Source organism: Scomber scombrus, chromosome 22, assembly GCF_963691925.1.
Source record: "Scomber scombrus chromosome 22, fScoSco1.1, whole genome shotgun sequence".
NCBI classification, from domain to species: Eukaryota; Metazoa; Chordata; class Actinopteri; order Scombriformes; family Scombridae; genus Scomber; species Scomber scombrus.
In genome coordinates, this window is record NC_084991.1 from 14,535,791 (window position 1) to 14,562,962 (window position 27,172).

Here is a 27,172-nt window from a genome sequence, read left to right on the forward strand (position 1 = left end):
CACTTACATGTGTGTCACAAAGTGATTTCAAACCTCATTTCCCATTTTTTCTATGAACCGATTGAACTTTTAGCATGTTTAATAAGCCTTACCTCCTCCTTCTCTGCGCTCTGCAGATCCCGCCACTCCTCTGTTATGTGGCTGAAGTCCACCTTGTTCATGGGCACCTTAATGTCACCAATGGCATCATGTTTGGAGAAGCGGTCGAAATCATACACCGTCATAACCAGTGTCTTCCCACCAAGCTCTACATAGGGGACCTGAAGAAGAGGACAATAGTATCTGGTCAAAAAGGGTTAAACACATTTAGCATTTAGAGTGTTTTCAACACATAGTATATAATTCGGTCACATGCCAAGTATAACAATGGCCATCAAACTTTATTTTCGGCAATTAAATAATAAGAATAAGCTTTATTTATACAGCACGTCCTTTCAAAACAGTTATAAAGTGTTTTACAATAAAAACAGAAGACAGTGCAAACACAAAAAATTAAATAAAACATGAAATAATAAATTATCGACTGAAAAACTATTTTTTAAAACTGGAAACAGTGAAAAGAGGAGTTTGCAGCCCAGATCTGCTCAGGCAAGTCAATCCAATGTCTAAATAATAATTTAGACGTTATTTTTCTCAAAGACAGTTTGACATCCAGGTTGTTTGCAAATTTGTCTGACACTCTTTATAATTCAAAGAGAACTGATGTCATATTTCTTGACAAAACTCAAATAAACATGCCTGAACTGACTGACTCCAATCCAGAAAGCTGACAGGAGGGGAATTAAATAGTTGCTGTGCTGAGGAAGGAAAAACACTACTGGTACTGAAAAGGAGCTTGTCCAAAAGTGTTGTGCAGAGTATAAGAAGTGAGACTGAGTTAGGTGCTTTGAGCTATCATGATTTTTGATTGAGTTTTGCTCTTCCCTGCATATTAATGTGATGGAAACTAGGTATGCATGCAAAACATGTAATGCAAACCATCTCAACAGTAAGTCCCATCTTTGTCAAATTTATAATGTCTTGTCATTATTGACTGTGTCATATAGAGGCAGTGATTCAACTCTGAAGCTGTGATTAGTGTTGTAGATAACATGCACCGCATTATATCAAAAGGTATTTCAATTTCAGTAATGGCTTCTATTCTAAAGTTAATAACATGTCAAGCAGATGTGTGTGTGTGTGTGTGTGTGTGTGTGTGTGTGTGTGTGTGTGTGTGTGTGTGTGTGTGTGTGTGTGTGTGTGTGTGTGTGTGTGCGTGTGCGTGTGTGTGTGTGTGTGTTTTTGTGGATGAATGTTGATCTTGTGGTTGCTCCTCTTTCCACCTCTCTCCCCGACAGACAGAGTTATCAGGTCTTAAACCTCTGATAGGTAAAAAGACAGATGAGGGTTTTTTTTGCAGCTGTACTTGTGATGCTGGATTATCTTCAATTTTGAGACGAAACTAATAAAATGGTTAAAACGTGTTACATCATGCAAAAAAAAAAAAGGCGAGATAAGACACCCTGGTTTGTCCTTGACATGATTTCAGTACAGTTTATTCTTCACAGTGTCACCTCTGCTTATAATCACCCATCCTGTTTTTTTCCATGATGCATTGCCGATTTGGAATTATTACAAAAAATGCAAAAATAAATCTGGTATTGAGATGGATATCACATCACATTATGCTTAACTTTCAGCAAACACCTGCGCTCCCCTCTGCTGGGTGAATAACAAAACTTTCCCCACTGCTGAGCAACAGCCATGCATCCATTATGACCGAGGCAGGGCCAGGGTGTAGCGGTGCATCTGCCTGTGTTAATCCCAATCACACTGAGCCTCAGTGTGTGTGTATGTGAATGTAACTGTGTGTGTGTGTGAGAGATATTCTGTCAGGAGCTTGTTAATGTGCCAGCTGGTTGCTGTCTCCACACCTTCCCATCATTCATGGCTGCACAGCGAAACCAAAAGATATCCAGCTCCAAAAACTAAATGTTGAGCATGCAAATTAAAATTAAACTTTATTTTTTCAGATTTATTCTTAACAATTATACAGAACACCAAAGAACTCCCTATTCCCTACCCTTGCTGTATAAACACAATTAGAAAAATTAAAACAAAGAAACAACAGAAAAAGGTCGGTGCACAGACACAAAGAGGCTTTCTGGCTAACCAGATATGATCACATCCCTATTGTGGCATCAGTGTTGTGCCTATATACTCACGGTAAAGTAGCCTAGTAGGTGTTTTATCCTTTTTAAGAGGAATACAGCTGTTCATTTCCAAAGTCTATCTTTCAATGAGGAGATGGGAATCAGATATTCATGTCACTAATATGTATTTCGTGGCCACACAAAGCCATTTTCATACATTTGATTTGTCTTTTGAAATTCCCTGTTAGAAAAAATCAGGATCTAATGGGAAGGTAACTCTTGTGGTCTTGTTCATAGTCTCACAGGCGTTGGACCAAAAGGGTCTCAACTTTTATACAAAGCCAGGTACACTGCAGGAAGAAGCCAACCTCCATACCACTTCTGAATCACATTTCTGACTATTCAGGTTTGGTTTTATGTAGTTTCTGTGCAGTGAGGTAGAGTTGATGGACGAAATTAGTCCAGTTTTCAGTACAAGACTTCCATGAGTCTCACATTGTGTGTCAATCAAATGTTTTAAAATAGGATTGTCTGCCCTGTTGGACATAATCCCGCAGTTCAATTTATAAATAAAATCACTGAATACCTCTTCTTTCAGGGAAAACAATTCGATTTGTATTCAAGAGGGCACACCATCACCCTAAAAAAAGGATGAAATCTATAATCCCACATTAGTTTTACCATAGATACCTAGGCACCTTACAATTCTATATTAATTGTCTAACATGTTTATTAAGGGTTTTAAAGTAGTATATTCATTTTCACACAGTTAACTGTTCCAATTACAGTAATGGACAAACTCATCCACCTACCTACTACTGTAGATCATGTTCAATTCTAATTGAATGGGAGGTAATTAAGTTTGTACTAACTTCTAAGGTAATTATCTACAGTTAATTCAATATATTTTATACCATTCGGAAGCCACTAAAATGGGCTTGTTTGCTAATACTCATAATCAAAACTCATTAGTGGAATAATTTTACTTTTTTTCCCAGTTCACCTTATATCCTGAAATAACACCACGAGCCTTTAATAGAATCTGTAATTTGGTGAGGGAGTTTCCAGGGTCTTTATAATTTGTCTGAACTACTTTGAAACCCTTTATACCAGGATCCTTTTTTAATCGAGACATGACAAGCCGTCCTGGAGACAAAGGACAGCCTTGTCAATCCAATCTACTCATGGGTAACGCTGTTGAGATGTGTCCATAGAGGTAAGTTTGCCCAGGGATTTGTGATAAAGCATTTTTATATAATAATTAAACAACTGACCAAATTCAAACTTAGGCAAGACTTCATATATATATATATATATATATATATATATATATATATATATATATATATATATATATATATATATATATATATATATATATATATATATATATATATATATATATATATATATATATACATATATATGACAACTCCACCTTGTTGAAGGCCTTCTAAAACTACAGCTATGAAATTAAACTTTTAATGTAAAGTGTACCTTGAAGGTGAACTGCTCGTTGAAGACAGGATTGAGGGTCTTCCTGTGGACCTTGGTCTCAAATTTCTTCTTCTTGTCAGGCAGCAGGTAAACCTTCACGTATGGGTCAGATGTGCCACCCATGTCCATAGCAGGCAGCTCTGCTGCCTGAATGATCCCCACCATGAGCTGTGGAGGGAAAATGAAGGGTAGAGAAAAGATGGAAATCAGAATGTCCCCAGATCTACATCACATTAATCTGCACCTTCATCCCACCAACATCCTTCCAAAGCACCCATATCTTGGTGGAAGTAATACCTAGAAATATTTCTTAATCAGTATTGCAAGATCTTCAGGAACATTGGATTTTTAGTCACATATCTCATTCTTTTGATATCACGACCAATCATTTCTTCATAATGGTGCCTTAAGGATGATTCAGTGTCATTTTTCCGGGATGTGGTGCTAGTATTATAAGGTTATATTGGCAGACCCTGGCAGCGGCTGAAGAGTTGGTGAAGGTCAGGAGGTGTCAGGCTAGGAATGAGAGGACTGTTTCTCTTCACATAAGGCTGATAATTGATAACCACAATGGGAGGCTGATTGACCTGCCAGTCAGTGGCTCTACTCAAAGGCCTCTCAGGACGCCAAGCAAGTCAGTCAATCAACTTCCTATCAGGCAGCCATCAAGTTGCAATCTGGAGGCTGACCAGGGCACTCAGGCATGGAGCTCTACAGCTGTCAGGAGCTGCACTGGTTTATTGCGTGGTAACACCAATAAAAAAAAAGGAAACAATGACCTCACGTTGGCAGTCATCAAAAGGCAAACAACCACCATTATGAAGGAAAATCAATTATACAGACAGAATAAAAGGTGATGTATGCTTGTTTTTAAGATTAGTTTTTTCTTTTTTACTAAACAAAGATAGTATTTTGAGATAGTTGGACAATTCTCAGAAGCAGAGGTGCTCTGAAACAAAATCTTATTAGTTAAGATCATAGTTTTTTGACTAAGTTACACAGAAAAAGGTAAGGTAAGTTATCCAGTTAGCCTAACCCTAACCCTAACCCAGACGAGAAGATTGATACCTCTCTCGTGCGTTACAGCTGGAGCCAAGAGACCATTAACTTACTGTAACTTAACATGAAACCTGGAAACAGGAGGAACAGCTCACCTTGCAAAATGTTCCAAACAGCACCTCTACCGCTGACAGATTTACACTTTATATATTTTTGTTGTGTAATCAGTTCATGAACAGAGATTTACAAATAAGAAAATGTTTTTTTATAGTGAGTTACATAACTGTGACTATTTCTTGACAAACAACAGCTGGGTGCAGTTACTTCCCAAAATGTGTTTAATTCAGCTGACAGGAGCCAGTATAGATGTTACACTATTTATATAAAGGCTAGCTCTTTCTCTTTGCTTCTGGTCCTCATGCTGAGCTACTATAATCGACCTCCAGGTTCAGCTCCATACAGTGCAAACATGAGTGGTATTGAGCTTCTAACTCTCGGACTGAAATCTTTGCTTTTCAGCTTTGTCAGACACGACCTGATGCTTCCGCTTCACAAACTGTGGCTGTTTGCCTCCACACATTACTGTTTAACTCGACTAATGAGATTATTTCTTCCTCTGGAGCAGCTCTTTCTCTGAGAATAGTTTATATAACTAAAACTCTATATCAACCCATGCTGTCATTAAAATCATGCATGTGGCAAAAGTTCCCATGTTATATCTGTCTCAGTACTAAGTTCAGCTTTGCATCGGATGGTGGTGAGATTCAAGTAGGGAAAGGTCTTCATGGAATGATGAAGCGATGAGGATGATGATTACACACAACGTAATGTAAATGTACCACAAATATACACATGTAAACTCTACACACACAAACACATACACACACAAACATCATACATGACAATCTATAGCACAAGACGAGCACATTATGGAACATATAGGACATCCTAGATTAACTAACAGCTCAGGTTATGCACAACAATTTCTTGACATTACCACAAAAACGCACTGCAAAAACACTGAAATGAGATCCTGTCACGACTTCAATGGATCACTTTGACATAAATATTATTTCTTTAATTGCATATCCGCATGTTAGCTCATCAGGATCACTTATAGAGACATAGTTACATAGCTCAGAAGGCAAACATAAGGCATACAATTACTGGAGCTGTCATTTACCTAAGCCTAAATGTAAAGACACATAACCATGTTTTGCACTGTAGTGCTGTGAAGCAGCTCTTGGGTTGTGAGTGTTGCAAGCCATCCTTGCATGCTGTCCTTCTGATTTCCACCCATCCATCAGCACCGTCAGTGGCAGACACAGCATGTCACACTGTCTTTACTGGGAGAGGCACTGATGCGTGATGAGAGATAAGAGCAGGAAGTGGTTTGAAATGTTGATATGCAGTTTGCTGCTTCATCTTATTGTATCTTCCCTGACATTGTGTGACGCTCACAACAAACTCAAGAGGGGCTTTCCTAAAACTAATTAAGAACAACTTTGATCAAATTCAAACCAAACCGATAACACTCCTGGCAGTAAAACCATGCATAAACTATAAATCCCTCCTACAACCCCAAATTTCACTTAACCCCCAGCTGTGAAGCTACTGAGCTGTTGCTAAATTCACCTCTTCTTTCTCATTTTTCTCAAAATTGGTTAAAGTGAAGGAGTGACTTTTTGGAGAACCCTCTTCAATTACGGTAATGGTTGAGTTCGATATGATGCTAATTTTCCAGCTGCTACCATTTCGTTTAAGCTGCTTTATTTCTTGTAAGCGCTGTGAGTAGAGTTTATGCTGTAGAGCTGCAAGTAATGATTGTCTGAATAATGTTTGCTAAAATAAATAACTGACCCTCTGAGCCTTTTATAGAAATCAAAATATATGACTAACCACACTAACTACTGTATTTATTTGTGACCCGATTTCAAAGCTTGACTTCTTCAGCAGGGCCAAATGGGCTTTTGGCTGACTGCCACAGACAGGGCAAAGAAAACATAAAAGTATTGGTCTTTTCATGCGATTTGTCAACAACACAAAAATACAGAATATTGCCAGACTTCAGTCCAATAAAATAGTTAAAGATTGTACAGAGAAAAGCATGTTTTTGATTATTTACCTGGATTTTAACTTTTAAAATGTTGTCTTATTCATTTTAAGACAAATTATAAGTACAATTTAAAAATTCAAACACCTGGCTATTGACCAGAAAAAACCCAACTGTGGCTGTATGTTTGCACATCTGTGTGTGTGTTTCAGTTTAACTAAGGATTCAGACCTGATCACAGCAGAGGGCTGCTGATATTAACCCCTCTCTGTCTGTGTGTTACTTTACAGTTCAGTGAGCAGCAAACTGTACCCAGAATGTGTACAGGGTGGTGACTCAGCCCTTGGCAGCTTATCTTGGAGGGCTTTGTCCTAATGCATCACGGCTCTGCTGTGACTGCAAACAAAAATACATACACATTTCCAATAGTGCTTTTCCAGAGCAATATTTACGGCAGATGCTTTGTGTGTTATTCTTGGAAATGAATTGTCTAGGGGACATTCTGAAATATAAAAAGAATACAAATTTGAATGTTTTGAAATTCATTCCTTCTTAATGATGAGTTTAAAATTCGCATACTCTGACTGGACACAATACAATAGGCCGGCTCTTGACCTGAGGAAAGAGCAATGAATATGGTAATGATGTTGAAAGTAGGAATGACATTATAATTCTGAGCTGAGAGGGCTCTTTGTGGTTCATTTGCTGTGTATTTGCCTGATGTAGCCGCATCGCCGGTCCCTGAGTGATTTGGATCCTTTACAAAACCTTTTGTCTCATTAGTGTATAAACCCGGTGTCATCAACACTAGGGGCAGCAGCCATTTGCGGTGGTTAACAGACAGAAACAAAGATGAGGCTTTTTGCCATGAGGACCTGACATTAATCTGCAGGGTGATGATTTTACCGACACAGCTTTTAAGTCATCATACGACCCAAAGACAACAAATTAGTTATGACTTACTGCATAATTTTAAAAGGTTGATTTTCTCATTTTTTGGATAAAGTAATATGGCTCAGATATGTTTATGAAGCTTACTTGTGGCATTATTTTACCAAATGTTGTCAAGTTTAACCAAAAGTCACTTAGTGTCCAGAACAGAAATAGCCTGTTTCGAGTTCATAAACATAGTAATAATATTATTCAGGACCCACTACACTGATTGGCTGGTACTATTGATGACTCTGTCCCCTCCCTTGGATATAATATCTATACATCACATCTAGCACTGATTCCGACCCTAAATTAGAAAACTGAATATCATTTGTTTGTTTTTCTAACCCTGTCACCAAACATAATACTGATAATGGGTGATCTGGCAAAACACCAATTTTTCATTTTTTATAAGCTGCAATGTAGTTCTGCAATATCCACACATGGCAATTACAGAATAGCAAAACCTGCAATAAACAATGGTTCAAATGATGTGTAATGTAAAATGGAACCGAGTAGTGACATGTAGAAACCCATAAACCTAATCTGAAGTTCCTTTCCTTTCAGGCAGCTGTTAAACATCAATTTTGCAAAATGGATCACATGAAGTGACATGTGGAAGCTGTTAATAGTAAAAAAAAAGCTCTGATAAACCTTCACGTAACCTGTCCAGCATCAAACAGACAGACTAAATTAGCACCTAGCTAGTGAACACAGCTGAGCATTAATTAGCTAAGAACAAGAGTTGATGGAGCCCAACAAACAGCTACAAGGAGAATGAACATTTAACTTACACTGGCCAGAAACACAACTCCAAATCAATGCTAATGTTGCAATTGTTTGCTATCAGCCTTATGAGGTGATAATATATAAGTGTTGTGTCTATCTATGAAACCAGCTTTGCATTGCTTCCTGTGCTGCCACTGAATGTTAGCGTTGAAGGGTAAATGACGCACTGCAGAATCATCCAATATGAACACAGCTGCTAAGGATTTTTGGGCTTTCTTTCCAGTTGTGACATCGCACGGAGAGGCACATCAAATTGGCTTTTTGGAGCAATGCATTTTCATCACATGAAAAGGCAAAGGAAACAATGAAAAGTAATAGCTTCATTGTTCAACAGTAATTAAATAGCACTGTCTAACTGCAAAATCGACCCTCACAAGACCATTTTTGTTCTCCATAATGCTCGCTCTTTAAAAGCTGTCACCTATTCAGTGATAAAGGAAATTTCACACAGTTCCCATCTCTCAGCCTTTTGCTGTATAAAGAAACATACAGCCAAGGTGTTCAACCAATCATCCGTGCTAGTTCCCCTTGAGCAGTTATATAGTGTTCACATTGAACACATGAAGGCCTGGGGATTAAGAAAAAAACATTTCCTGAAGGCTTCTGCGCCTCTGGACTGTGTCTGTCACTGAGATGAAAGTGGGTCGGATGAGCTGCTGCCTACCTGGGTTTTTAGGTCTGCCTGTTGTGAGCTTCTTTAACTTCAGAGGCAGCCGTAGTGGCGGTGAGCCGAGCTTCTCTGAGGTCACTGTCACAAACCATGAAAACCGTCATCTATTCATTAAACTTTAGCTCCACTGTGGAGCTTATCACCAGTGTAATCAGGAACCTCACATAGAGACCTGTCACCGCCTCCGCCTATATGACAGATCAACTCTGTGAAATGTAATAAGTCCACATAATATCTTTTTCTATGAAATGACTCAATACTTTGTCATATTGTCTTAAAAGGAAATAAGGGCCTGGTTGAATGAACTAATGGTGTCTGCACCCTTGAATTTTATTACTTTCATTATTGATTCTGTAATATGTGTATTGATGAATATTGCACAGATGAATTGCTAGAAATGTTGATTATTGACCAGTCAAGAAGAATCAAACTGCATGAGGACATTTTTTGTACCAATATTTGTGTAGATAAGGTGGATGTACCGACGTCAGTGTATGAGTCAGTCTTTATACTGTAGGAGTAGCGAGTGTTACTGTCTAATCTCAGGCTGTCAGTTCTGTTTATAATAGGGAGTTAGCTAGCCCAGTGAGGGACAGCGCTGTGTTCACGCACCGCATCTATTATCTGTCACACAACATCTGGCGCCAGGAAGTTGATGCGCTTCCTCATTCTGCTTTTTAAAACTCAGTCAGTGGAAAAAAATAAAGCAGATGGATATCTGCAGGGGCTGTTTTCAATCAAGTAGAAAGAAACAAATTCAGAGAGGATCCAAATCCCAATTGTGTATCTTTTACAAGGCTCAGTGGCAAACGCACAAATTCGACCACCACAATATCCCTGTGAGATTGCTCTTAAGCCTCAGTGATCAGACTGTGTTTACAGCAGTGGTAATACATCAAAAGAAAAAAGTTGTGCAAAACCTGAGTTGGGTCATGTTTAATCCCTGTGGGTAACAGTGGAAAGATGATAAGTTGGACCACCTCAAACACTGGGTGTGACCATACTTACGAAGGAGGACCTTTTGCAACAACGACACACAGTGACAGAGATTCGGAGAACTGATCCTTACCGTATTCTCTGTGAAATTGTAATCCAGGGAGTATTGTAATTTGCCAAGTTTCTGGTCCTCCTTGGGCTCGTCCTCTTTCTCCGTTTCAGTCAGCCCTGTCTCCGCATCCTCCTCATCCTTCAAGGCCTGAAGGAGACACCCACCAAGAGTCAGTGTCGCCTGTTTGTCGCTGGTGCTAGCACCCAGCCAGCTGTTCCCTGCCCAGGTCCTGCCAGTGGACCTACTCCTGTAAAAGCTGCCACTTATTTTATGGTGTATAAGGGGGGAAACGGGGGAAGCAAGCACTAAAACACCATAGCAGTTAACACCAGGACATGCTCTGTGATGCACTAAAGCCCCGGGCCTGGTCCCCTGATGATGCTTTTCTATCAATCTCTGGGTGTTTCAGTCTAAAGGGAGGAAAGATCAAATGATGGCGCCAGAGATGAGAGCAATGGGCAGGCATTAGAGGAAGAAGGGGGGGAGGGAAAGGAGGAGCTTAGAGAGACATAGAGAGAGGAGACAAAGAAGGAGAGAGATATACTTCCAGAAAAGATCACAGTAAGACAATTCCCTTGATGTTATTTCAGGCAGATCAAGTCTCTGGCAAAAACACATATCAACTGGGAAGTGTCAGAGTGAGAAGTGAAGTTGCCCTTTCACTGGCCTAGCACTTAGGTGAGGGTGTGGGTAGCAGGTGGTGGCATTGGTGAGGGGTAGGAGGAGTGGGGTGGAGGAGTTTTTCATAAGAACAACATGCGATTGAAGAGGCAAAGACTAGTTCCCAAGTCATTCATTCAGCTTCAAAAGTTGCCTTCCAAGATGTCTCTTTCGTTAGGCATGCAGAGCATTCTCTGTCGTACAAACCAGTGCTCTCATGTGATTCCCCATTCCCCAAGTCTGGTTACACCCTCAGACATACACTCACATTGTCATCATAACCCTAAAGCTTTTATCTTATCCCCTACGCCGATGGTAGCTAGAAGCATCATGCCAGCGATGGGTGGTAAGGTGTTGGTAAAAGGGGGTTGTAATGTTCATTGGGGCCTGTTCCTATTAGTTTGTCAAGTTGCTCATGTGAAAGCAAAAAGCTGAACAACACTGATTGGTTTTCAAGTTTCAGCTCAGCCACTTGGTCTCCGCCTTTTGCAGCAAATCCAAATTGAGTGGTGTTTAGGTTTTGTTTAACACATAAAAAGTAGAGCAGGTAAAATGATTGAGGAAATAAAATCATCTAATTTATCAAACGTACATTTGTACTCCAAGAAAAGCATGATTGGGTTCACCTGGGTTGACAGATGTGACTGCAAATGTTACTTTGTATCAAAAGTTTCTTTTATATCACCAGTTTTAAAAGAACATTTACTTGTAGAGCCTCTCAATCATTCTACGTTTGCTCGCCGCCACTCGTTTGAAATGTTAATGAAAGGTTCAAAAGGCAGGAGACTTTAGCTTGGCACGGAAATCAGTGTGGTTCAACCTTGTCAAGGCGCACCAAGTGCTTCTTTCATACATATATATGTGCATATGCAGGTTGTACACACATATATACAGTAGATATACATGTACTGTATGCATAGTTACATATATTTGGTTCAATGGGAGTAAGTTGTTGTCAAGAGGCTATAAAAAAACGTCAGAGCAGCAGGCTTAAGAAGATCCAACAGCATTTAGGAACCTACCGCCAGTGACCATCCCGAACAGTCATCAGACACAACACAGATAAGGAGGACATAGAAGGAAGAAACACAAATTAAAACAACCACACACAGGAGTTAACACGCCAGAGTCTGGGCACACCAGGAGAAATGACCGCTTGCCTCAGAAGTAGCAGATTCACTGATCTTAGAGATTAGTTATTAGGGCGACCAATAAATGAGGTCTTTTACTTTGATTAATAGCTATTCGAAAATAAAATTGGATCGTACAAATGCAATTGGAATATTGGGAATTAATGCAAAATCTTTTCCTCTAACAAGTGTACAAATTGATCGACCTTGCCAGTTGTTAAAGCTTTCCACTGTTCAATGTTTAATAATGATGTCATAAAACATTTAAGTTTTAATTTACGCATTCCTCTACAAGTAAGTAAGTCAAATGAAGTATGAAAATATTGTCAGTGGTTTTATGTCGTCGATTCTGATTCGCCTCTAATAGCAGAGGTGTTGCAGAAAATTAAACACAGTTTGTACGAGATTCCACCGAGGATGGCAGTATAATGATGCTAAGCTGGTGCAATTAGTGTGCTAACTCCATTTTAAGTGTCAGTGTTTCATTTTGACATCCTAGTCTTTATTGTTGAAAGGTAAAAATTGAATTAAATTCCCTCCCAGTGGTTTATTAGTTGGTGATGTCATTTCTCTGGGTGGATACCACTTCATTACACGGCAAATGTTACTCACACTCTTCAACAAGTGAGCAGGTCCTCATATGACAAAAAAAGAAACACTCACAGGAACAAAAATAGGAGAGAAGAGAGATTGAAACTCTCTCTTCAATCTGAAGCCATTTAAATGACTTCAATAAACTCTCCTGTAATTAGACTGAATTCTAATTAATTCTAATCATTTTAATTAAACAGTGAAATCTTATCTAAAAAGTGAACCTGAAAGTAATACTGTATGTATATCTTTGGCACCAGTAAATACATATTACATACAAAATACATATAGTGCAACAGCTGCCATTGCATTAAAATTGGGAAGTGATTGACAGCCATATTTACAGTGAAATCATTTGTCGAGTTGATGGAAATAATGCAAATGTCACCAATCAAATTTGTCATTGTCATAACATTAGAAGCAGTAAACTTATAAAGAGATTTAAGCATGTGGCAAATAGGAAATAACATGAAAACACTAAACATTACTGGATGTATTTAAGACATACTCTTTGGATTAATCATTTACAATTTCTAGCAGGAGAGATTCAGCAAAAATAAAATGTTTTGGCAGTACGTGAAACATCAAGTTAATATGTAAGGAGGGTTATTTTTCTGAACTGTAAAAAATAGTTCAAAGTCTTTACCTCGGTTTTGGCTCCGTCTTTGACGTCCATCATGTTGATGGCATTTTTGCCCTTGTCTTTGCCCTTCTTTTTGTTTTTCTTCTTTAATATCCATTTTTTGCAGATGCAGAAGCAGCATGCTAACACCAGGATGATTGCCACAAAGGCAATAGAGACAATGGCCCATGATGGCACTGAAGAGAAAGAGCAAACAGGAAAGAGTTTTGGAGATTAGACATTTGGATGCAACAAAACGTGGCTGGATCCTGCAGACAAGAAAGCAAAGTAGGATTTGAACCAAGCTCCAAAACATTGGGATTATACCAACTGACAGGTGAGATAAAAGAGGAAAATTGTGTGCCTGCAAAGTTGGCATGCCAAATCAGCACCTAAGCCCTCAATAAAAGGCAGACTCCTAACGATCAGCCCTGACTGGAAGGACAAGACCCAACTGAACAGCTTCAGCCCATTTAGTGGAAGTAACAGATGTTGGCATTTTCCATTTGCCATTTAAACAAAAGATTCACAGACAGCTGACACTTTCACAGCAATCACCGGCAACACAAAACTTGCCGGGACCGAGAGCAGTGGTAATTTCGCAGGATGTGCTCGAGAGGCATTACCAGTGGTACGACCATGACAAGCCAATGATCCAGTCAAACCAAACAGGTTCACTAGGTTTTGTCAAACACTGTTCACATGCTCTCAACTCTCACATTACATTTAAAATAATACACAATTTATCTTTTGTGTTGGGTTTTGAGGCATAGATTGTTTTTTTCTCCACAGTTTTAGAAATAATATGTCTCAAAGGAAGTACTTCTCCACATAGACACATTTAGAGTTCAGTCAATAGGAGGTTAGAGAAACAATGGCGGAAAGGTCAAGGGTAGGGCTGACTTCTTAATTTGAAAAATGGAATCACCTGTCAGCGATCCCACAGTCGAAATTCTCAATTTACCGGTAATCATGTCCTTTTCAAACAGCCAATTCCCTCTATGCCCCTCAGCTGAGCCATTTTGTTTTTGTATGAAGAGAGCAGAGCCATTAAACCAAACATAGCTCGTCATGTGTTATAAGCTTTAGTGTAAGTTTTCAGAGTCTTAACAATGTCTATGGTTTGGATGCCTTTCAAGCACTTCAAAGACAACCTGTGTTCACTATTTTTCAATGCAGACCATATTTTAGGATTTCTGAATGTGTTTTTTTTTGTATTTTTTAAATTTTGAACATTTTATCACTGCGTTTTTTTGCAAAGAACTGCAATAAGAACTGTCCATTATAGTGCATTAAGATGGTTTTTGAATGGTGGGAAAGACATAATTATGATGTGTTTTGGAAAATAGTTTGGGGCTGTCACATTTATTTACAGTGAATTATTTTTAGTCTCTTTTATCTTTCCGTCCATCTTAAATTTCACAAATGTCTACCTCTATTAGAGCTGCCAGCTTTGACCTATTCTCTGTATACGTGTAATAAGCAAAACACATTAAGACACTGAAAAGAAACATGTAAATAAAAACAGTCAAATGGATTTCATGCAAAGTTTAGCACAGTGAAGAACTAACGCTGTTTGGTTTTAAAAGCTGCATATAAGATAAATGCATTATCTTTGGGAAAGGATGCAGCCCTCTTAAACATGAAAATACTGTAGAGAGAGAGTGATGGTGCAATTAAACTAAAAGAGTGAATCTGACAGACCAGATAAACACTTTCTATATGGAATCCTAATTAAAATGATCAGAGGACATACTTTTTTTAACATTTAATTACTCCAGAAATTCAACAAAAGAAAAAGCTCAACTTTTAAGTTGAAGATAATTTTCTACTCCTTTTGAGTTGAAAAATGAGTGAAAATAACAAATTGGCTTAAGTATGCTACTCATATTAATCCACAAGTATCTATACAAAAAAAGGCCAAAGGACAAAAAAATCCTTGTACATCCTTGGACGATTCAACTTTTTTATTTTTTTATTTCATTGCACAGTTGGTGGCAGAGAGGCCGACAGGAAACAACGGGATAGAAAGAAATGAGAGAGACATGCAACAAAGGTCCCTTGCCGGAACCTAACCAGGGACGTTGTGGATATATGGCATGAGCTGTACCCACTCGTCTTCGAGGATGCTCCTGGACTATCCATCTTTAACACATTTCAAGTCTTTTGCACTATTTTTGTACCATAGTGAAATAAACAGCTGTATTCATTGAGGTTTAACTGATCCAGTCAGATTATTTCTTCTTCCTTCGCAGCTCAAACTAACTATAACGTTTGTATAATTAAAACTGATTAAAAAATGCAAAATCTGAAATGCACAATTTGATATAAATGGACTATATTGTTGTTTTCCCCACCACCATAACTTCTCAGCCTACTGTATAGACCTATAAAGAGACTGGACAACAAGCTGTGTCACCTATAGACTGTCAGACACTCAGCTCAATAGCACAGTGACAGCTCTAACAACCAGCTGGGAAACACACTGACAGTTACAGTAACCTCCCTATAGCCAGTAACCTGCTAATGCTCCCTGTTGCATGCACAAAGATATACAACACACACACACACACACACACACACACATACACATACACATACACACACACACACACACACACACACACACACACACACACACACACACACACACACACACACACACACACACACACACACACACACACACACACACACACACACACACAATGATGGAAGGAGAAGCAGGTTGTTCAAAGCGTCACAGAGACAGCATAAAGTCCAGATGGGCTGAAAATAATGAGAGACCTTGCAACAGACTTCTCCCTTCAGCAGTCATAATCGTTGCTCCTACACTCTACTCAACAGACACCGAACACCTGGCGGCCCACCCCTCATTTTAATAAACAGGAATAACAGACAAATTAGCCAATTTTACGAGCATATTTTTGGCTTGGCAGTGTTTACTACACTGAAAGGTAAAGGGAATACTAAGGACTAAGGTAGTTTGAATATGCCATCTATGAAAAAGAAAGACAGATTTCCCAGTAGACACATTCAGTACATTTAATGGTTAATTTTAGGAATGAAACTCAATGGTGTTCAGAAATCCAACAAACTAAAAGATAACAAATAAGCCGGGTCAAACTCCAGCCTTTTGAAGACTTTATCTGAAAACTCGAGAAAGACCCATCAAAACAGAATAGTATATTTCAGTCTATCACTCTGGGGTTTTGCTCGCAAGTATTCAGCTGTGGTTCTTTTGCCGAGGTCCGAAGGGAGGGAGAGAAAAAAAAAAATCGATGCTCTGTTGACAAAATCAATAAGCACTCTCCTCCAAGGAAAAACTGTGAGTGGAGCTCTAAAATAACTTTAGGATATACGGCTTTGGCCTTGTCTCGGAGAAGTGTGGTAATGGAGGTGACACTGGATGGGTCTCGTTTTTACAATGAGCCGTGATAACCTGCACCCTATACTTTGGAAAACTGAAACCACACGGTGTGTCAGGTATTTTTCATCAGTTAATACTTTAGATACATAAAAAGTGACTGAACTTCGACTGTAAATGTGTAAATATTGTTATATTGATGTTTAAAAAAGATTAAATAGTCATATCTTGAGTGGTAAAAGGTAGTCTCACTCTAATGTTGGCACTTAGGTTATGATCTCTATAAAAATGTGTGGTGCCAATTTATTGGCACCTTTTATGAATGTTTTACAAGGTGTCACCAATGGCTTCATTAATAATTAATGTCACTTGAAAGCCATTAATAACATTCAATTTGGGGTTTCAAGGTTGTAATATATAATGAAATATATGCTCATGTTTCTTACTTGATAATAAACCATTAAGTCATGTCTCATTAAGTAAATGTTAATAAGTTGTTAATAAAATGGATTCTAGACCAGATATCTGTTGCCGTTTTCCTGAAGGTCAGAAGGTCCAACAATTAAAATAAAAAATCACAACCTGGTGACAGAAATCCTTTATTCTTGGATGCCAATCAGCTTCCATAAAGTGGTAGCCAGTCTTCCTGCAGTCCACACAATAGCAATATCAAAGCAAACAACAGTTTAAAATCACATTGATCAATAAAACAATAAAAAGCTAAACAAACCAAACATAAAGATTTCAAAATAACTAAAATACACAACTTATGATAAATGCAAAATCAAAATGGTCAAGATAGAAACAAAAGAAAGTGAAAATAATTTTAAAAAGGTTCAAAAAATGCAATAACTAAAAGTAACTTGTTCAAATGTTGTAATCAATGACTTATAAATGGTATATAAAGCTTTATTGATTGATTTATTAACCATTGATTACAAATTTAAAGACATTTATGTGGGTGGCGGGTTTGTGCCGAATTCGCAGAAAACAAGGACTTCTGGCTACATCTCTAATTCTTTTGGAAAACCGTGTTGACCCCAAACTTTGGAAAAATCAGGAGCATTTGTCTGAGACTTCCACCTCTGAGGGTACTGTGGCACATTTGAGCACTGGAACAGCTACTTTTATCTCGCACATTCAAGTACAAACACATGGTAAGGTAAGGAGACAGTCTTTTAATGGAAGTGTCGGAGATGTGACAGGTTCGTATTTCAAGGTGGCAAACCGCACCGATAAGCAATCACGCCTCTAAAGGAACTGTCGATCTGTGATTTCTTTTTTTTCCAAATGGAAGCTGTGATTAACAGAAATCAACATGAATACACTGTAAATTTTTTCTTCCATAGCTCCAAATGCTTGTGCTACTTTAGAGCAATTTTGGCATTTCATCAGTACTCAAAGTGTCTGATGAAATGCCATTTAACCAGTTACAGTGGAAATCAATGCATGAACCAAGCCCTTATCTTACTCATCAAGCACGCATCTTCCAGTGAAAGGCACTTCTGTGTTCCTTAATTAAAGGAACCTGAGTCCCAGAAAGCAATAAAAGCATCTCCTAATTAACTACATTGTGTGACTGTCTTTTCTCGAGAGAGAGAAATAGAGCGAGAAACTGAAAGAGAGAGCGAGAGGGAGTATTGCCAGCACGCGCACTGCACTTCAACTCCCAGCACTTATCTTTTGTTCCGCTGTGCAACATGGCATGGAAAATGGAGTTTCTCTAATGGGTGGGTTGTGCATGATGAAATCCATGTTTGCTGTTCCTCAAGGCTCAAATCACTCCTCAGCACTGTCTTCAAAATGGCATGGCATGGGGGAAAACCAGAGCACCCAACAATGAGAAACATTCACAGTGGTTAAACACTGAGTGACATATACATGGGCCCTTTCCCCTACAGCTATATTCCATTTTTCTGGAGGTGATTCGACATATTGCAGATCTGTACTTTTTGTCTTGTGTGGACAGCAGGAGAAAGGGTTAGGGTTAGGGTTAGGTCAAACTGGCAACCCTGCAATTATTGGATGGCCTGTTTTACCTTCTGAGCCACAGCTGCCCTACTGCAGTACATTTACAATATGAGTGCAGTCAAATTACTTTTCGACTCTGGGAACTGATCGAACTAAATCGTTTAGTTTGGTGTTAAGGACATTTTTAAAAAGCATGTAAAAAAGTGTAGCTCTACTAAACCGTCTTCCACCTGACACTGATATGTTAAATCTCCTAAAGTAAGAAAATAGAGGAAAAAAAGCAGAAGATTAAAGTTGTTCTTGCACAAGGCTGTCATGAATAGTGAGGAAAACTGTGAGGAAAATGTGTGATATTGCAATATAGACATTCCAGCCAAAACCAATTTTTATACAACCTTCCCTTATGACATTGAGATTTCGAGTCTTTTGTGCATTACAACAATGTGCTAAAGATTATAAAGCCCATTCAGCATTGGCATGAAGGTACTGGCAGAGTACTCAGTGAGATGTGTAAGAATATAAATGCTGCTACACCTATATAAACATAATTGGATGTTTATAGTCAGCTGGCACCTCAGCAGCTGGTTAATAAGCCACAAATCAGGTAATGTAATTGTGACTTTGCCTGAACTAATGCGGTGCTCTGTAATCTGATCAGATAATCTTCACTATCTTAATATGTCTGATTTGCACACTCTCCAATATGTATTCATTATTTTTTGGGAAATTCTGTGAATATACATTGTTGTGGTAACTCTGGACTGCTCTTGTGACATCGATAATGAGCTGATCTAGATGGGGTGTCAGTGGTTGTGATGAAGCTGGCCTAATGTAACTAGTTTGGTGTCTAGATAGGTCTTGCTCTTTGCTTTTTACAGCCAATAATAGAACTACTTTGGGAGCTACAATCCAGTATCCTTTTTCCTCATTTTACTTTCTCACCTTACTTACTTATCCAAGGCTGGCACAGACTGATGCAATCATTACTGCACAAAGACATTATACTCTATTCTTATGTGCTATTTCAGAGATTTCAGAGTTGAATTACATTTTGCAGAATGTAGGTGTTAACCAACATAATGAAACCGTTTTCACTGAGAAATTCCTTCTCATGATCTGGTGTCAGTGGTAACCACTGAGCCATTACTCCATCTACCAATGTCATAATTTTAAAAAACTCCTTCATATTTATATCAAGCTAATATTGCCCCCTAAAGCACAATATATTTAGGTGGTTCCCAGCACACCAGTGGAAATAACAATTGTTCTGAATACCTTCATACGGCAGAGTTTTTAAAGACAGACATAAACAGTATTTAGGCAGTAAAATAGGAAATATAATATCTGCTCCAAAACCTCAACCCCGCTGATTTTGGCTCTGATGCACCACAGCGCTGTGTTTGGGTTCCTAGAGAAAAGCTTATCAGATATAATTTTTGAGTCGTAAAGAGAGGTCAAAGAGTAGCAACCTCAGCATAAAGCAAAAAGTCAAGTTTCACTCGCTGACATTTTGTGTCCTTTAAACACATACTGCAGGTGTTCAAAAGTCATTGCACAGATATACAGTAAGTGAAGTATATATTACATGTCTAGGAGTCATTACTATGTGCTTCTGTGCCAAAGTGAGTCAAATCCCTATGATCTCCTAAGAAAATAAATGACTATATGCAGCTGTAAAATGGCCTTAGTCCATATACTGTTCCATTTTTTAGCTTAATTTTGGTTTATAACCAGTCTGATCCTTTGACTGCTTGTTTTTCTAGTCAGACTTGTTGTAACGATGTCATTTTCCTAGAGCTTAGCGGTTACTTTGGTGAGTGCAATGCTATCATTAGTGATAGCAATGATGGCCAACATCTTAAAGGAAATTCCCTGTAATGTAAGGGTATCACAGTCAAATCTATAAAGTGTTTTGGATGCTGTGAATGAATTTCATCCCTGTTTTATAAAAGTAACTCAATTTTGTGATTGAGTCTGAAAATGTGTCCAGAGATATCTGATATTTTTGTAGCATTTAATGTTGTACTGTATGTTTTATTTAATGTGTAGCAAACAAAATGATGAGTGCTACACCTCTGATAATACAAAGCACTTTACATTAGAGAGAAAGGTTTTTACGAAATGTGCAGAGTCTGTTGGATGCATTTAAAATGGTGATGTGTGTATGTAATATTGCATCTGGGTTACATTCATTTCCAGCGGCCCACACTAATCTAATGTGACAGGACTCTGTTGGTCAATTAACCTTGACATTATATCTTGTTATGCCTACGAGAGCAACACTCTGTCCGCGCCCTTTCCCCGCTGTGGATTGTTTAAACAAACAGTATGACTGCACCAGGGAGCGTCTTCCAACTATGTGCAACAATGACTCGTGATGATAATTAAAACTGTATTCAGAGATCCTGTGAGTAAGATTCATTTAATCCAAGGTGTTATGCCTTTCATACAATACACTATTTGATTTCAATTGGGCTGGTATTTTGTCTTCTTTGTGATGCGGTGGAATTACGTATTTCTTTTATGTTTGCTCCATTATTCGGAATATTATCAGAAAATGTGCACTGACCACACAATACAGTTACTATCTATGGGCTGAAGTGATGCTACATTAACAGCACCTGAGGTGGATTTACAACAATAGATGTGATAATGACATGAGATAAAAGAGCAGTGATTTCCATTCTGAGGCACAAAGAAAGGTAGCGATATGGTGCAAAGAAGGGAGTTGACATCTATATTGATTCACTCTTAGTCAAGGTGTATTCAAACCGAGTACATACGTGTGGAATGACTCATTTAAACGTGGGCTGCATCAAATACAGTCACCAACTCCTGAGAGTGCTCTGCTCCTCAGAAGACTGTAATATGATGCATTAAGAGCAAAAAGAACTAACAACCTGAAGCTACTACAGGTAATTACCACAAAATGAAAAATATTATGCTTGTACAGAAAGTAAATTCTACTACACAATTCAATGTATTTTGCCTCAGGAATAAGGCTTCCATGCTAATGGCAATATTGAGCACTCCATCACTTTGGCCTCTAGTGAAACATCTCAAGTATTGAGGATGGAATTTTGTGCAGAGACCATTATGTTTCCTTTAGGGTGAATTTTACTAAATTTGGTGATTCCTTACCTTCATTTTTGACCAATTACCTGCAAAAGAGCCTCAGCTGTTTTTTGTATTAAGCACTAAATAACAGAAGCTTAATAACAAAAGCTAAATAACAGACTTTTGTACAGTTTCTACCCAAGAACAACTGTAACAACCCTGACTGTGCAATAACAGCTGTACAACTTCTGTTAAAGTGTAAATAATATATGCTGACTCTGGTTAGCACAATACAAAGACAGACTACTTATGACTTAAAGTGTATATTACACTTGTTTTTAAACTACGCGTATGTTCATTTATACGTTGATTGTGCTGCAAGCGTGTGCCTGTTTTTATGGTCATTTATCTTATTTGTACCACTGAGGAGTTGCACTAAATTTCATTGTACATCTGTGCGATGACAAATAAAGGCATTCTAGTCTATTCTTTTAATGTTATTGTGCTGACACTTCGCACTAGCATGGTGAACACTAAACAGTATGTTACTGTAGCATTATCACTGTGAGCATTATAGCATGTTAGTAGTTTAGCTCAGAGCACCACTGTGCTGAGTACAGAAATGCCAGCGTGACTGTAGACTCTATACTTAGTCTTTTTTTTTTATCCATCTTTCTGAAAAGCATAAATATGCAGAAGGCAGAAGGGCTGTTTGAGCTCTTTCCTATCTGTTGACTAATGGCTCTGAGGGAAGATGATGCAGGTTGACTCTGATCTGGCTTTATTTGACCAGCCCCTGATGGTGTCTTGTGGCAGTGAGGGGCAGAGAGTGGAGAACCAGGCTTGTCGCCAAAGCTTCAGGCAGGCAGAGAGGAATAGCTCTACTGATCCACAAGCATAATCCCCTTTAATATACTGTGCTGTATGTTGACTGTGAGCGGCCCCCGAAGTCAAACAAGTTGAGACACATAAAAACTCTCACGTATCGTTTTGTGTTTTTTTCCTTAGCTGTGTCTCAGGATACACCGAACATTATTTTGGTCTTGTAGTCAGTCTTAATAAACAATATTCCCAAAAGTCTGCCTCCGTGTACAAGACGAAAAAAGCTTTTTTGTGTATGTGCTGTTACAGGACGCAACATATAAACAAAACATGAACCCAAATGCTGTGTCACTTTTAAGGGTGAGTTCAGCAGAGATTTAACTTCTGAGTAAGAGAATTCAGAGAGAAAAAACTAAACTAGTCACAGGTAATCACAAGTTATGTTTTAGTCTTTAAAATATGACATTTTTGATATCAAAGTGTCAGGTGTTCTTAGCTTAAATTAGATGTCAGGCAGCTCCAGTAGAATAATAATATTAACCACCATTTGAAGCAAAACTTTCACCATAATAGCTGATGTTAATTTCCTTATTAACAACTATAATAACTTATTACTTGATATGACTTAAAGGCAGATCTTTTTTCAGCTTTTTAACATGTATGAGACTTGCCTTGGTTGCCTAAAAGCTTAAAGGCCTGATGAAGAAAAGAAAAAAAGAAGTAAGGAAAAAAACGCCGTTATTTATTTCCCGAAATGTCAATCGCTCGTCTGTGTTATTTGGAGTAATGGCTGGTAGAGCCAGCAGTCATGGATCAAACAGCCTCTGTGTTCAGAGGTTAATTGTTATCGGAAAGTGAAGCCTTGGGTGTTTAGAAAACTTACTAAGAAATTCAATATGCTGGTTTCCTTGGAGGCAACCTCTCTGCTTGATGAGAAGTCACAATATGGATTACTGCGATTACACAGTCGGACCTCTTTGTGTGTGTGTGTGTGGGTGTGTGTGTGTGTGTGCTCATGTTTCTGTGGAAGTCGAAATTAATACACAAAGCGATCAGAAGGTTTCACAGGGTATCAACGTACTCACAAGATGATGTGAAACACATTCATGTTAACTTTGTGTTTGATTGCCTCGTTTTATCGACTTCTTCAAAATGTTTCTCTTTTGTATGTTTATCCAACGAAAGTGTGTCATTTGACTGGTTTCAGCTTTTCCAGTGTGAGGATTTGTTTGCATCACTGTAAATTAAATATATGAAGCGATTTAACAATAGAAGCAATTTCAAGATGTCACCCTGAGGTCTGTGAACTACTGATAGACATTTTTCATTATTTTCTGACATTTTATAGACTAATTCATTATTTAGATATTCTAAAAGGAAATTACATCCATGTACAGAATCATATTTATCATGTATAAGAACTGAAGATCAACACCAAACTAGAATAAACTGAGGTAGGATTACTGGATGGAACAGGTATGTTAACATATCTTTGAGACTATAAAGCAAACTTGCTAAATTTGGAAAGATAGGAATAACATCTGCTGTTTTTTCTGCATGAAGGGCCATCAACCAACAGATGGGACTGAAGCTGAATATCCCCAGCTCAGAGATGTGTCCTTGCAGATCCTGATGGACAGCAACAAGTTAGGCCAATATGACAGCTCAATGCGACCAGTTTCAAAGCCTTGCAGGGCTTAAACTGGGTTATAAGCCCAAAAGACAAGCTTCTGCAGCAGCAGTGGAGAGGCTGCGCTGAGCGTGCAGCTTCTCCTCCCGCATATTCCTTGTTAAATCTGCTACTGCTTTTTTGACAGTATAGATATTCCACAGAGTAAACAAGTCTTTGGGCATTCATCATCAGCTTGGCAGCATCAGGGAGCAAACTCACTCCTTTTGACTGAAGGAAAATGAGGTGAGAAAACAGTAATTTAAGATTCTGTATATCTTTTTGGGGTGATCTCAGGGAACTTTTCTCAGCAGAATCGATAGAAAAGAAAATCCTCCAGATTAATGCAATCATTTGGAAGTGATAATGAATCCTCTGCCCTACAGCCAAAGATGAAGTGAAAAAGGTGTTGAGCGTGGGCTAGATGTGGTAGGAGTAGCAGTACGTCTCGGTGACAGACATTCAATGCTGAGTCAAAGGGGACATCATCAGTAACCCCATACTGCAATCACAATCCTATCCTTTCACCCTCAATACTAAAGACATTTTTCAAAATCGAAACATGTCTCTAGATTTTCCATCAATGAGAAAGCCTTGTTCAAGTCCACACTGAGCTAAATGGACTTCATTTTGGTAAATATGCACTCTATTACAAATAAATCTCCTAGCACTATTACATCCCTGGAAGAGGTTTATGACTAGTGGTGTCATTTGAAGAAATAGGATTTTTATTCCACAGGATCCATTTCCTGTTGCATGAATTACTTCCACACCAGCCTGTGGATATATCTATATTTAGATTCCCGATGAATGCAAAAACCTTTGGATCTCTAGGGAGTGCTTTATCCGGAATGACACAATGACAACCATATGCTCATGTACTTAATACTGCAAAGTTCTTCAGAGAAAACCATATGGATGTACAAGTATGTGGTTAAAGGGCAGGCAGGATTGCAGGTTGTATTATGCACAAGTGAAGAATAGAAGAAAAAAGGAGGATATAGGAACAGAATATAATAAAGGCTGATATGTGTAATTTAGCAATTTATCGTGTCAAACACTTGTATTGTTGTTGCCAGATGTTCTCCACTTCAAATGCTATTATTTTGATTCGATTCAATGGGCTTTATGGGCATGAAAGTTTCAAGAACAACATTGCCAAAGCATCAAAATACATTTGGTCTAAGTATTTGGACCATTTATATTGAATAAATTAAATAAATTGCGACAAATATGAAGTTTAACACAACATTTAGATTGATGTGTATTAATTAAATATAGAGTGTATTTTATCATAAATTAAGTTACAGATATAATTCCATCTGAGCTGTTTTGTGCATGAAATATACTCAAATCTGTTGCTACTGCTTTGACTTTGCAATCGATCATTAGCTCACCTGATTCACTGGAAGTCTTATTAGTCAAAGATCACTGACGTCTTTCTGGTGCGTCATCAAGAAAAGTTCAGTCACAATAACTGTTGAATAATTTTTGAGTCACAGTTAAAAAAATCAGAGTGCACCGAAGGGCCACATTTCTAATTTATTCATTTCATGGCAGGAGGAGCATAATTAAGCACACATGACACATATGTGCAAGGCTACCGGAAACAGCATCACTGAAAACAGTTTTCTGATATATTTATTAATATTTAATGTATTTCTACTCCTACTCTTTGGGATTACTTTATTTGTAATTTCATTGTCATACACTACTAGAATTGTATTTCTACACCCAGGATGGTTGGCCACACTTGTTGTCATATAGCCAATGAGCCTTTTAGTCTATACATGGATGTTTTTAAGCATTGTGACTTGACAGAGATCCAACTGGGGATGAAATGTTGTCCATTTTAATCCACTTGTGATTTGGAGTCAGTGTGCAGATACAGTATTAATCTTCTCGTTGACTCGTTTCCAATTAGACGATTCCTTATGTGTGATTTCATCTTCATCATCAACAAATGTAAAGAACTGAAATAAAGGATTCTTGTCAGTGACTCACATGTGGAACATAAGTTTCTCCCTCCTGTTTTCTCCTGATTTGAATTTCTCCAAACGTGTCCTGCATGCAAATATTATATTTAAATTTTTAATTTACTACTATGACACTAGAACGTGTTTGAATCATCTGAATAACAGATGCCAGATAACAGATGGGATTGTAAATGCATACAATTCAACTTTTTGCAGTAGCACAAACAGAGGGTGGATTAAAAGTTGTCTAGTTGAACAATTATTTTCTGTTCAACTAATTGTTAAATCTGTTAAATGAAGACAGTGAAAAGGTTCCTGCAACCCAAGGTGACGTCTCCAAACTGTTGTTTTCTTCCAACCAACAGTCCAAAATCCAGACATTTACATTACAATCATATAAGAGAAACCAACAAATATTCACATTTGAAAGGCTGAAACCAGGGAATTCATCTTCTGTTGATCACTTTATCGATAAACTAATTAATTGCTTCAGCTCTGACGTTGCCCCACTGTCAGACGGGAGAAAAGTTACACACTTACATGGGATTTTATTTAGCTCATTCATGAACTTGTCCTTCAGCTTGGAAAAGGCCTCATCCTTCTCGCCGGTGCCTGGGCCGGCCATATTGGTGGTGTTGGAGCCAGCCGTAGAGGAGGACGTGGTGGTGGGCTCGGGAGCCACCAGTGCTTCCCTTCGACTCTCATTCATCTTGCCGATGCTGGGCAGCCAGGCAGATGCTGGACGTAGAAGAAAAGAAGAAAAAGAGAAAGATGAGACATGAGTGGGTTAGTTTTTTTGTGATGCCGTGACAGATGCATGTCAGCGCTCTCGCCTTGTCAGATGACTGAGCTGACGCAGACCGTGTGAGCAGCTGCTGGCTCAGCCTGAGTAAACATCAGCTGGGGTCCAGAATGAATTGGCCAGCACTCTGAATTCAGAACAAAGCCACTCACTCATTGCTTAAACTCCAGATTAACATCACAGAGCAGGGATAAAATGATTATTTATTACTCTCATACAACACAGGCAGTAAATCTCAGCCATGCTACTGGCTTAATTGAAATTCTGTGTGTTTACAAGTCAACTGAAAGTAAAGTACACTGTACAATGTCTCAGTGCAGAGAAGATTACAAGTCAACTATCTTATCACACCATGGTCTTTGTACACAACAGGTGTATTTACTT

The 27,172-nt window shown here is 38.4% G+C and overlaps 1 protein-coding gene across 1 annotated transcript in view; it reads right to left on the minus strand.

Moving 5' to 3' along the window:
• Positions 1–26,695, minus strand: part of syt1a (synaptotagmin Ia) — a 43,989-nt gene extending 17,294 nt beyond the window's left edge. The window contains exons 1-5 of the mRNA XM_062443782.1: positions 26,527–26,695; positions 13,149–13,321; positions 10,143–10,268; positions 3,630–3,797; positions 93–260 (exon numbers count right to left, since the gene is read on the minus strand). Coding sequence (XP_062299766.1) covers positions 93–260; positions 3,630–3,797; positions 10,143–10,268; positions 13,149–13,321; positions 26,527–26,695 — 804 coding nt within the window. The remainder of the gene's footprint in view (positions 1–92; positions 261–3,629; positions 3,798–10,142; positions 10,269–13,148; positions 13,322–26,526) is intronic.
• Positions 26,696–27,172: the final 477 nt, after the last annotated feature.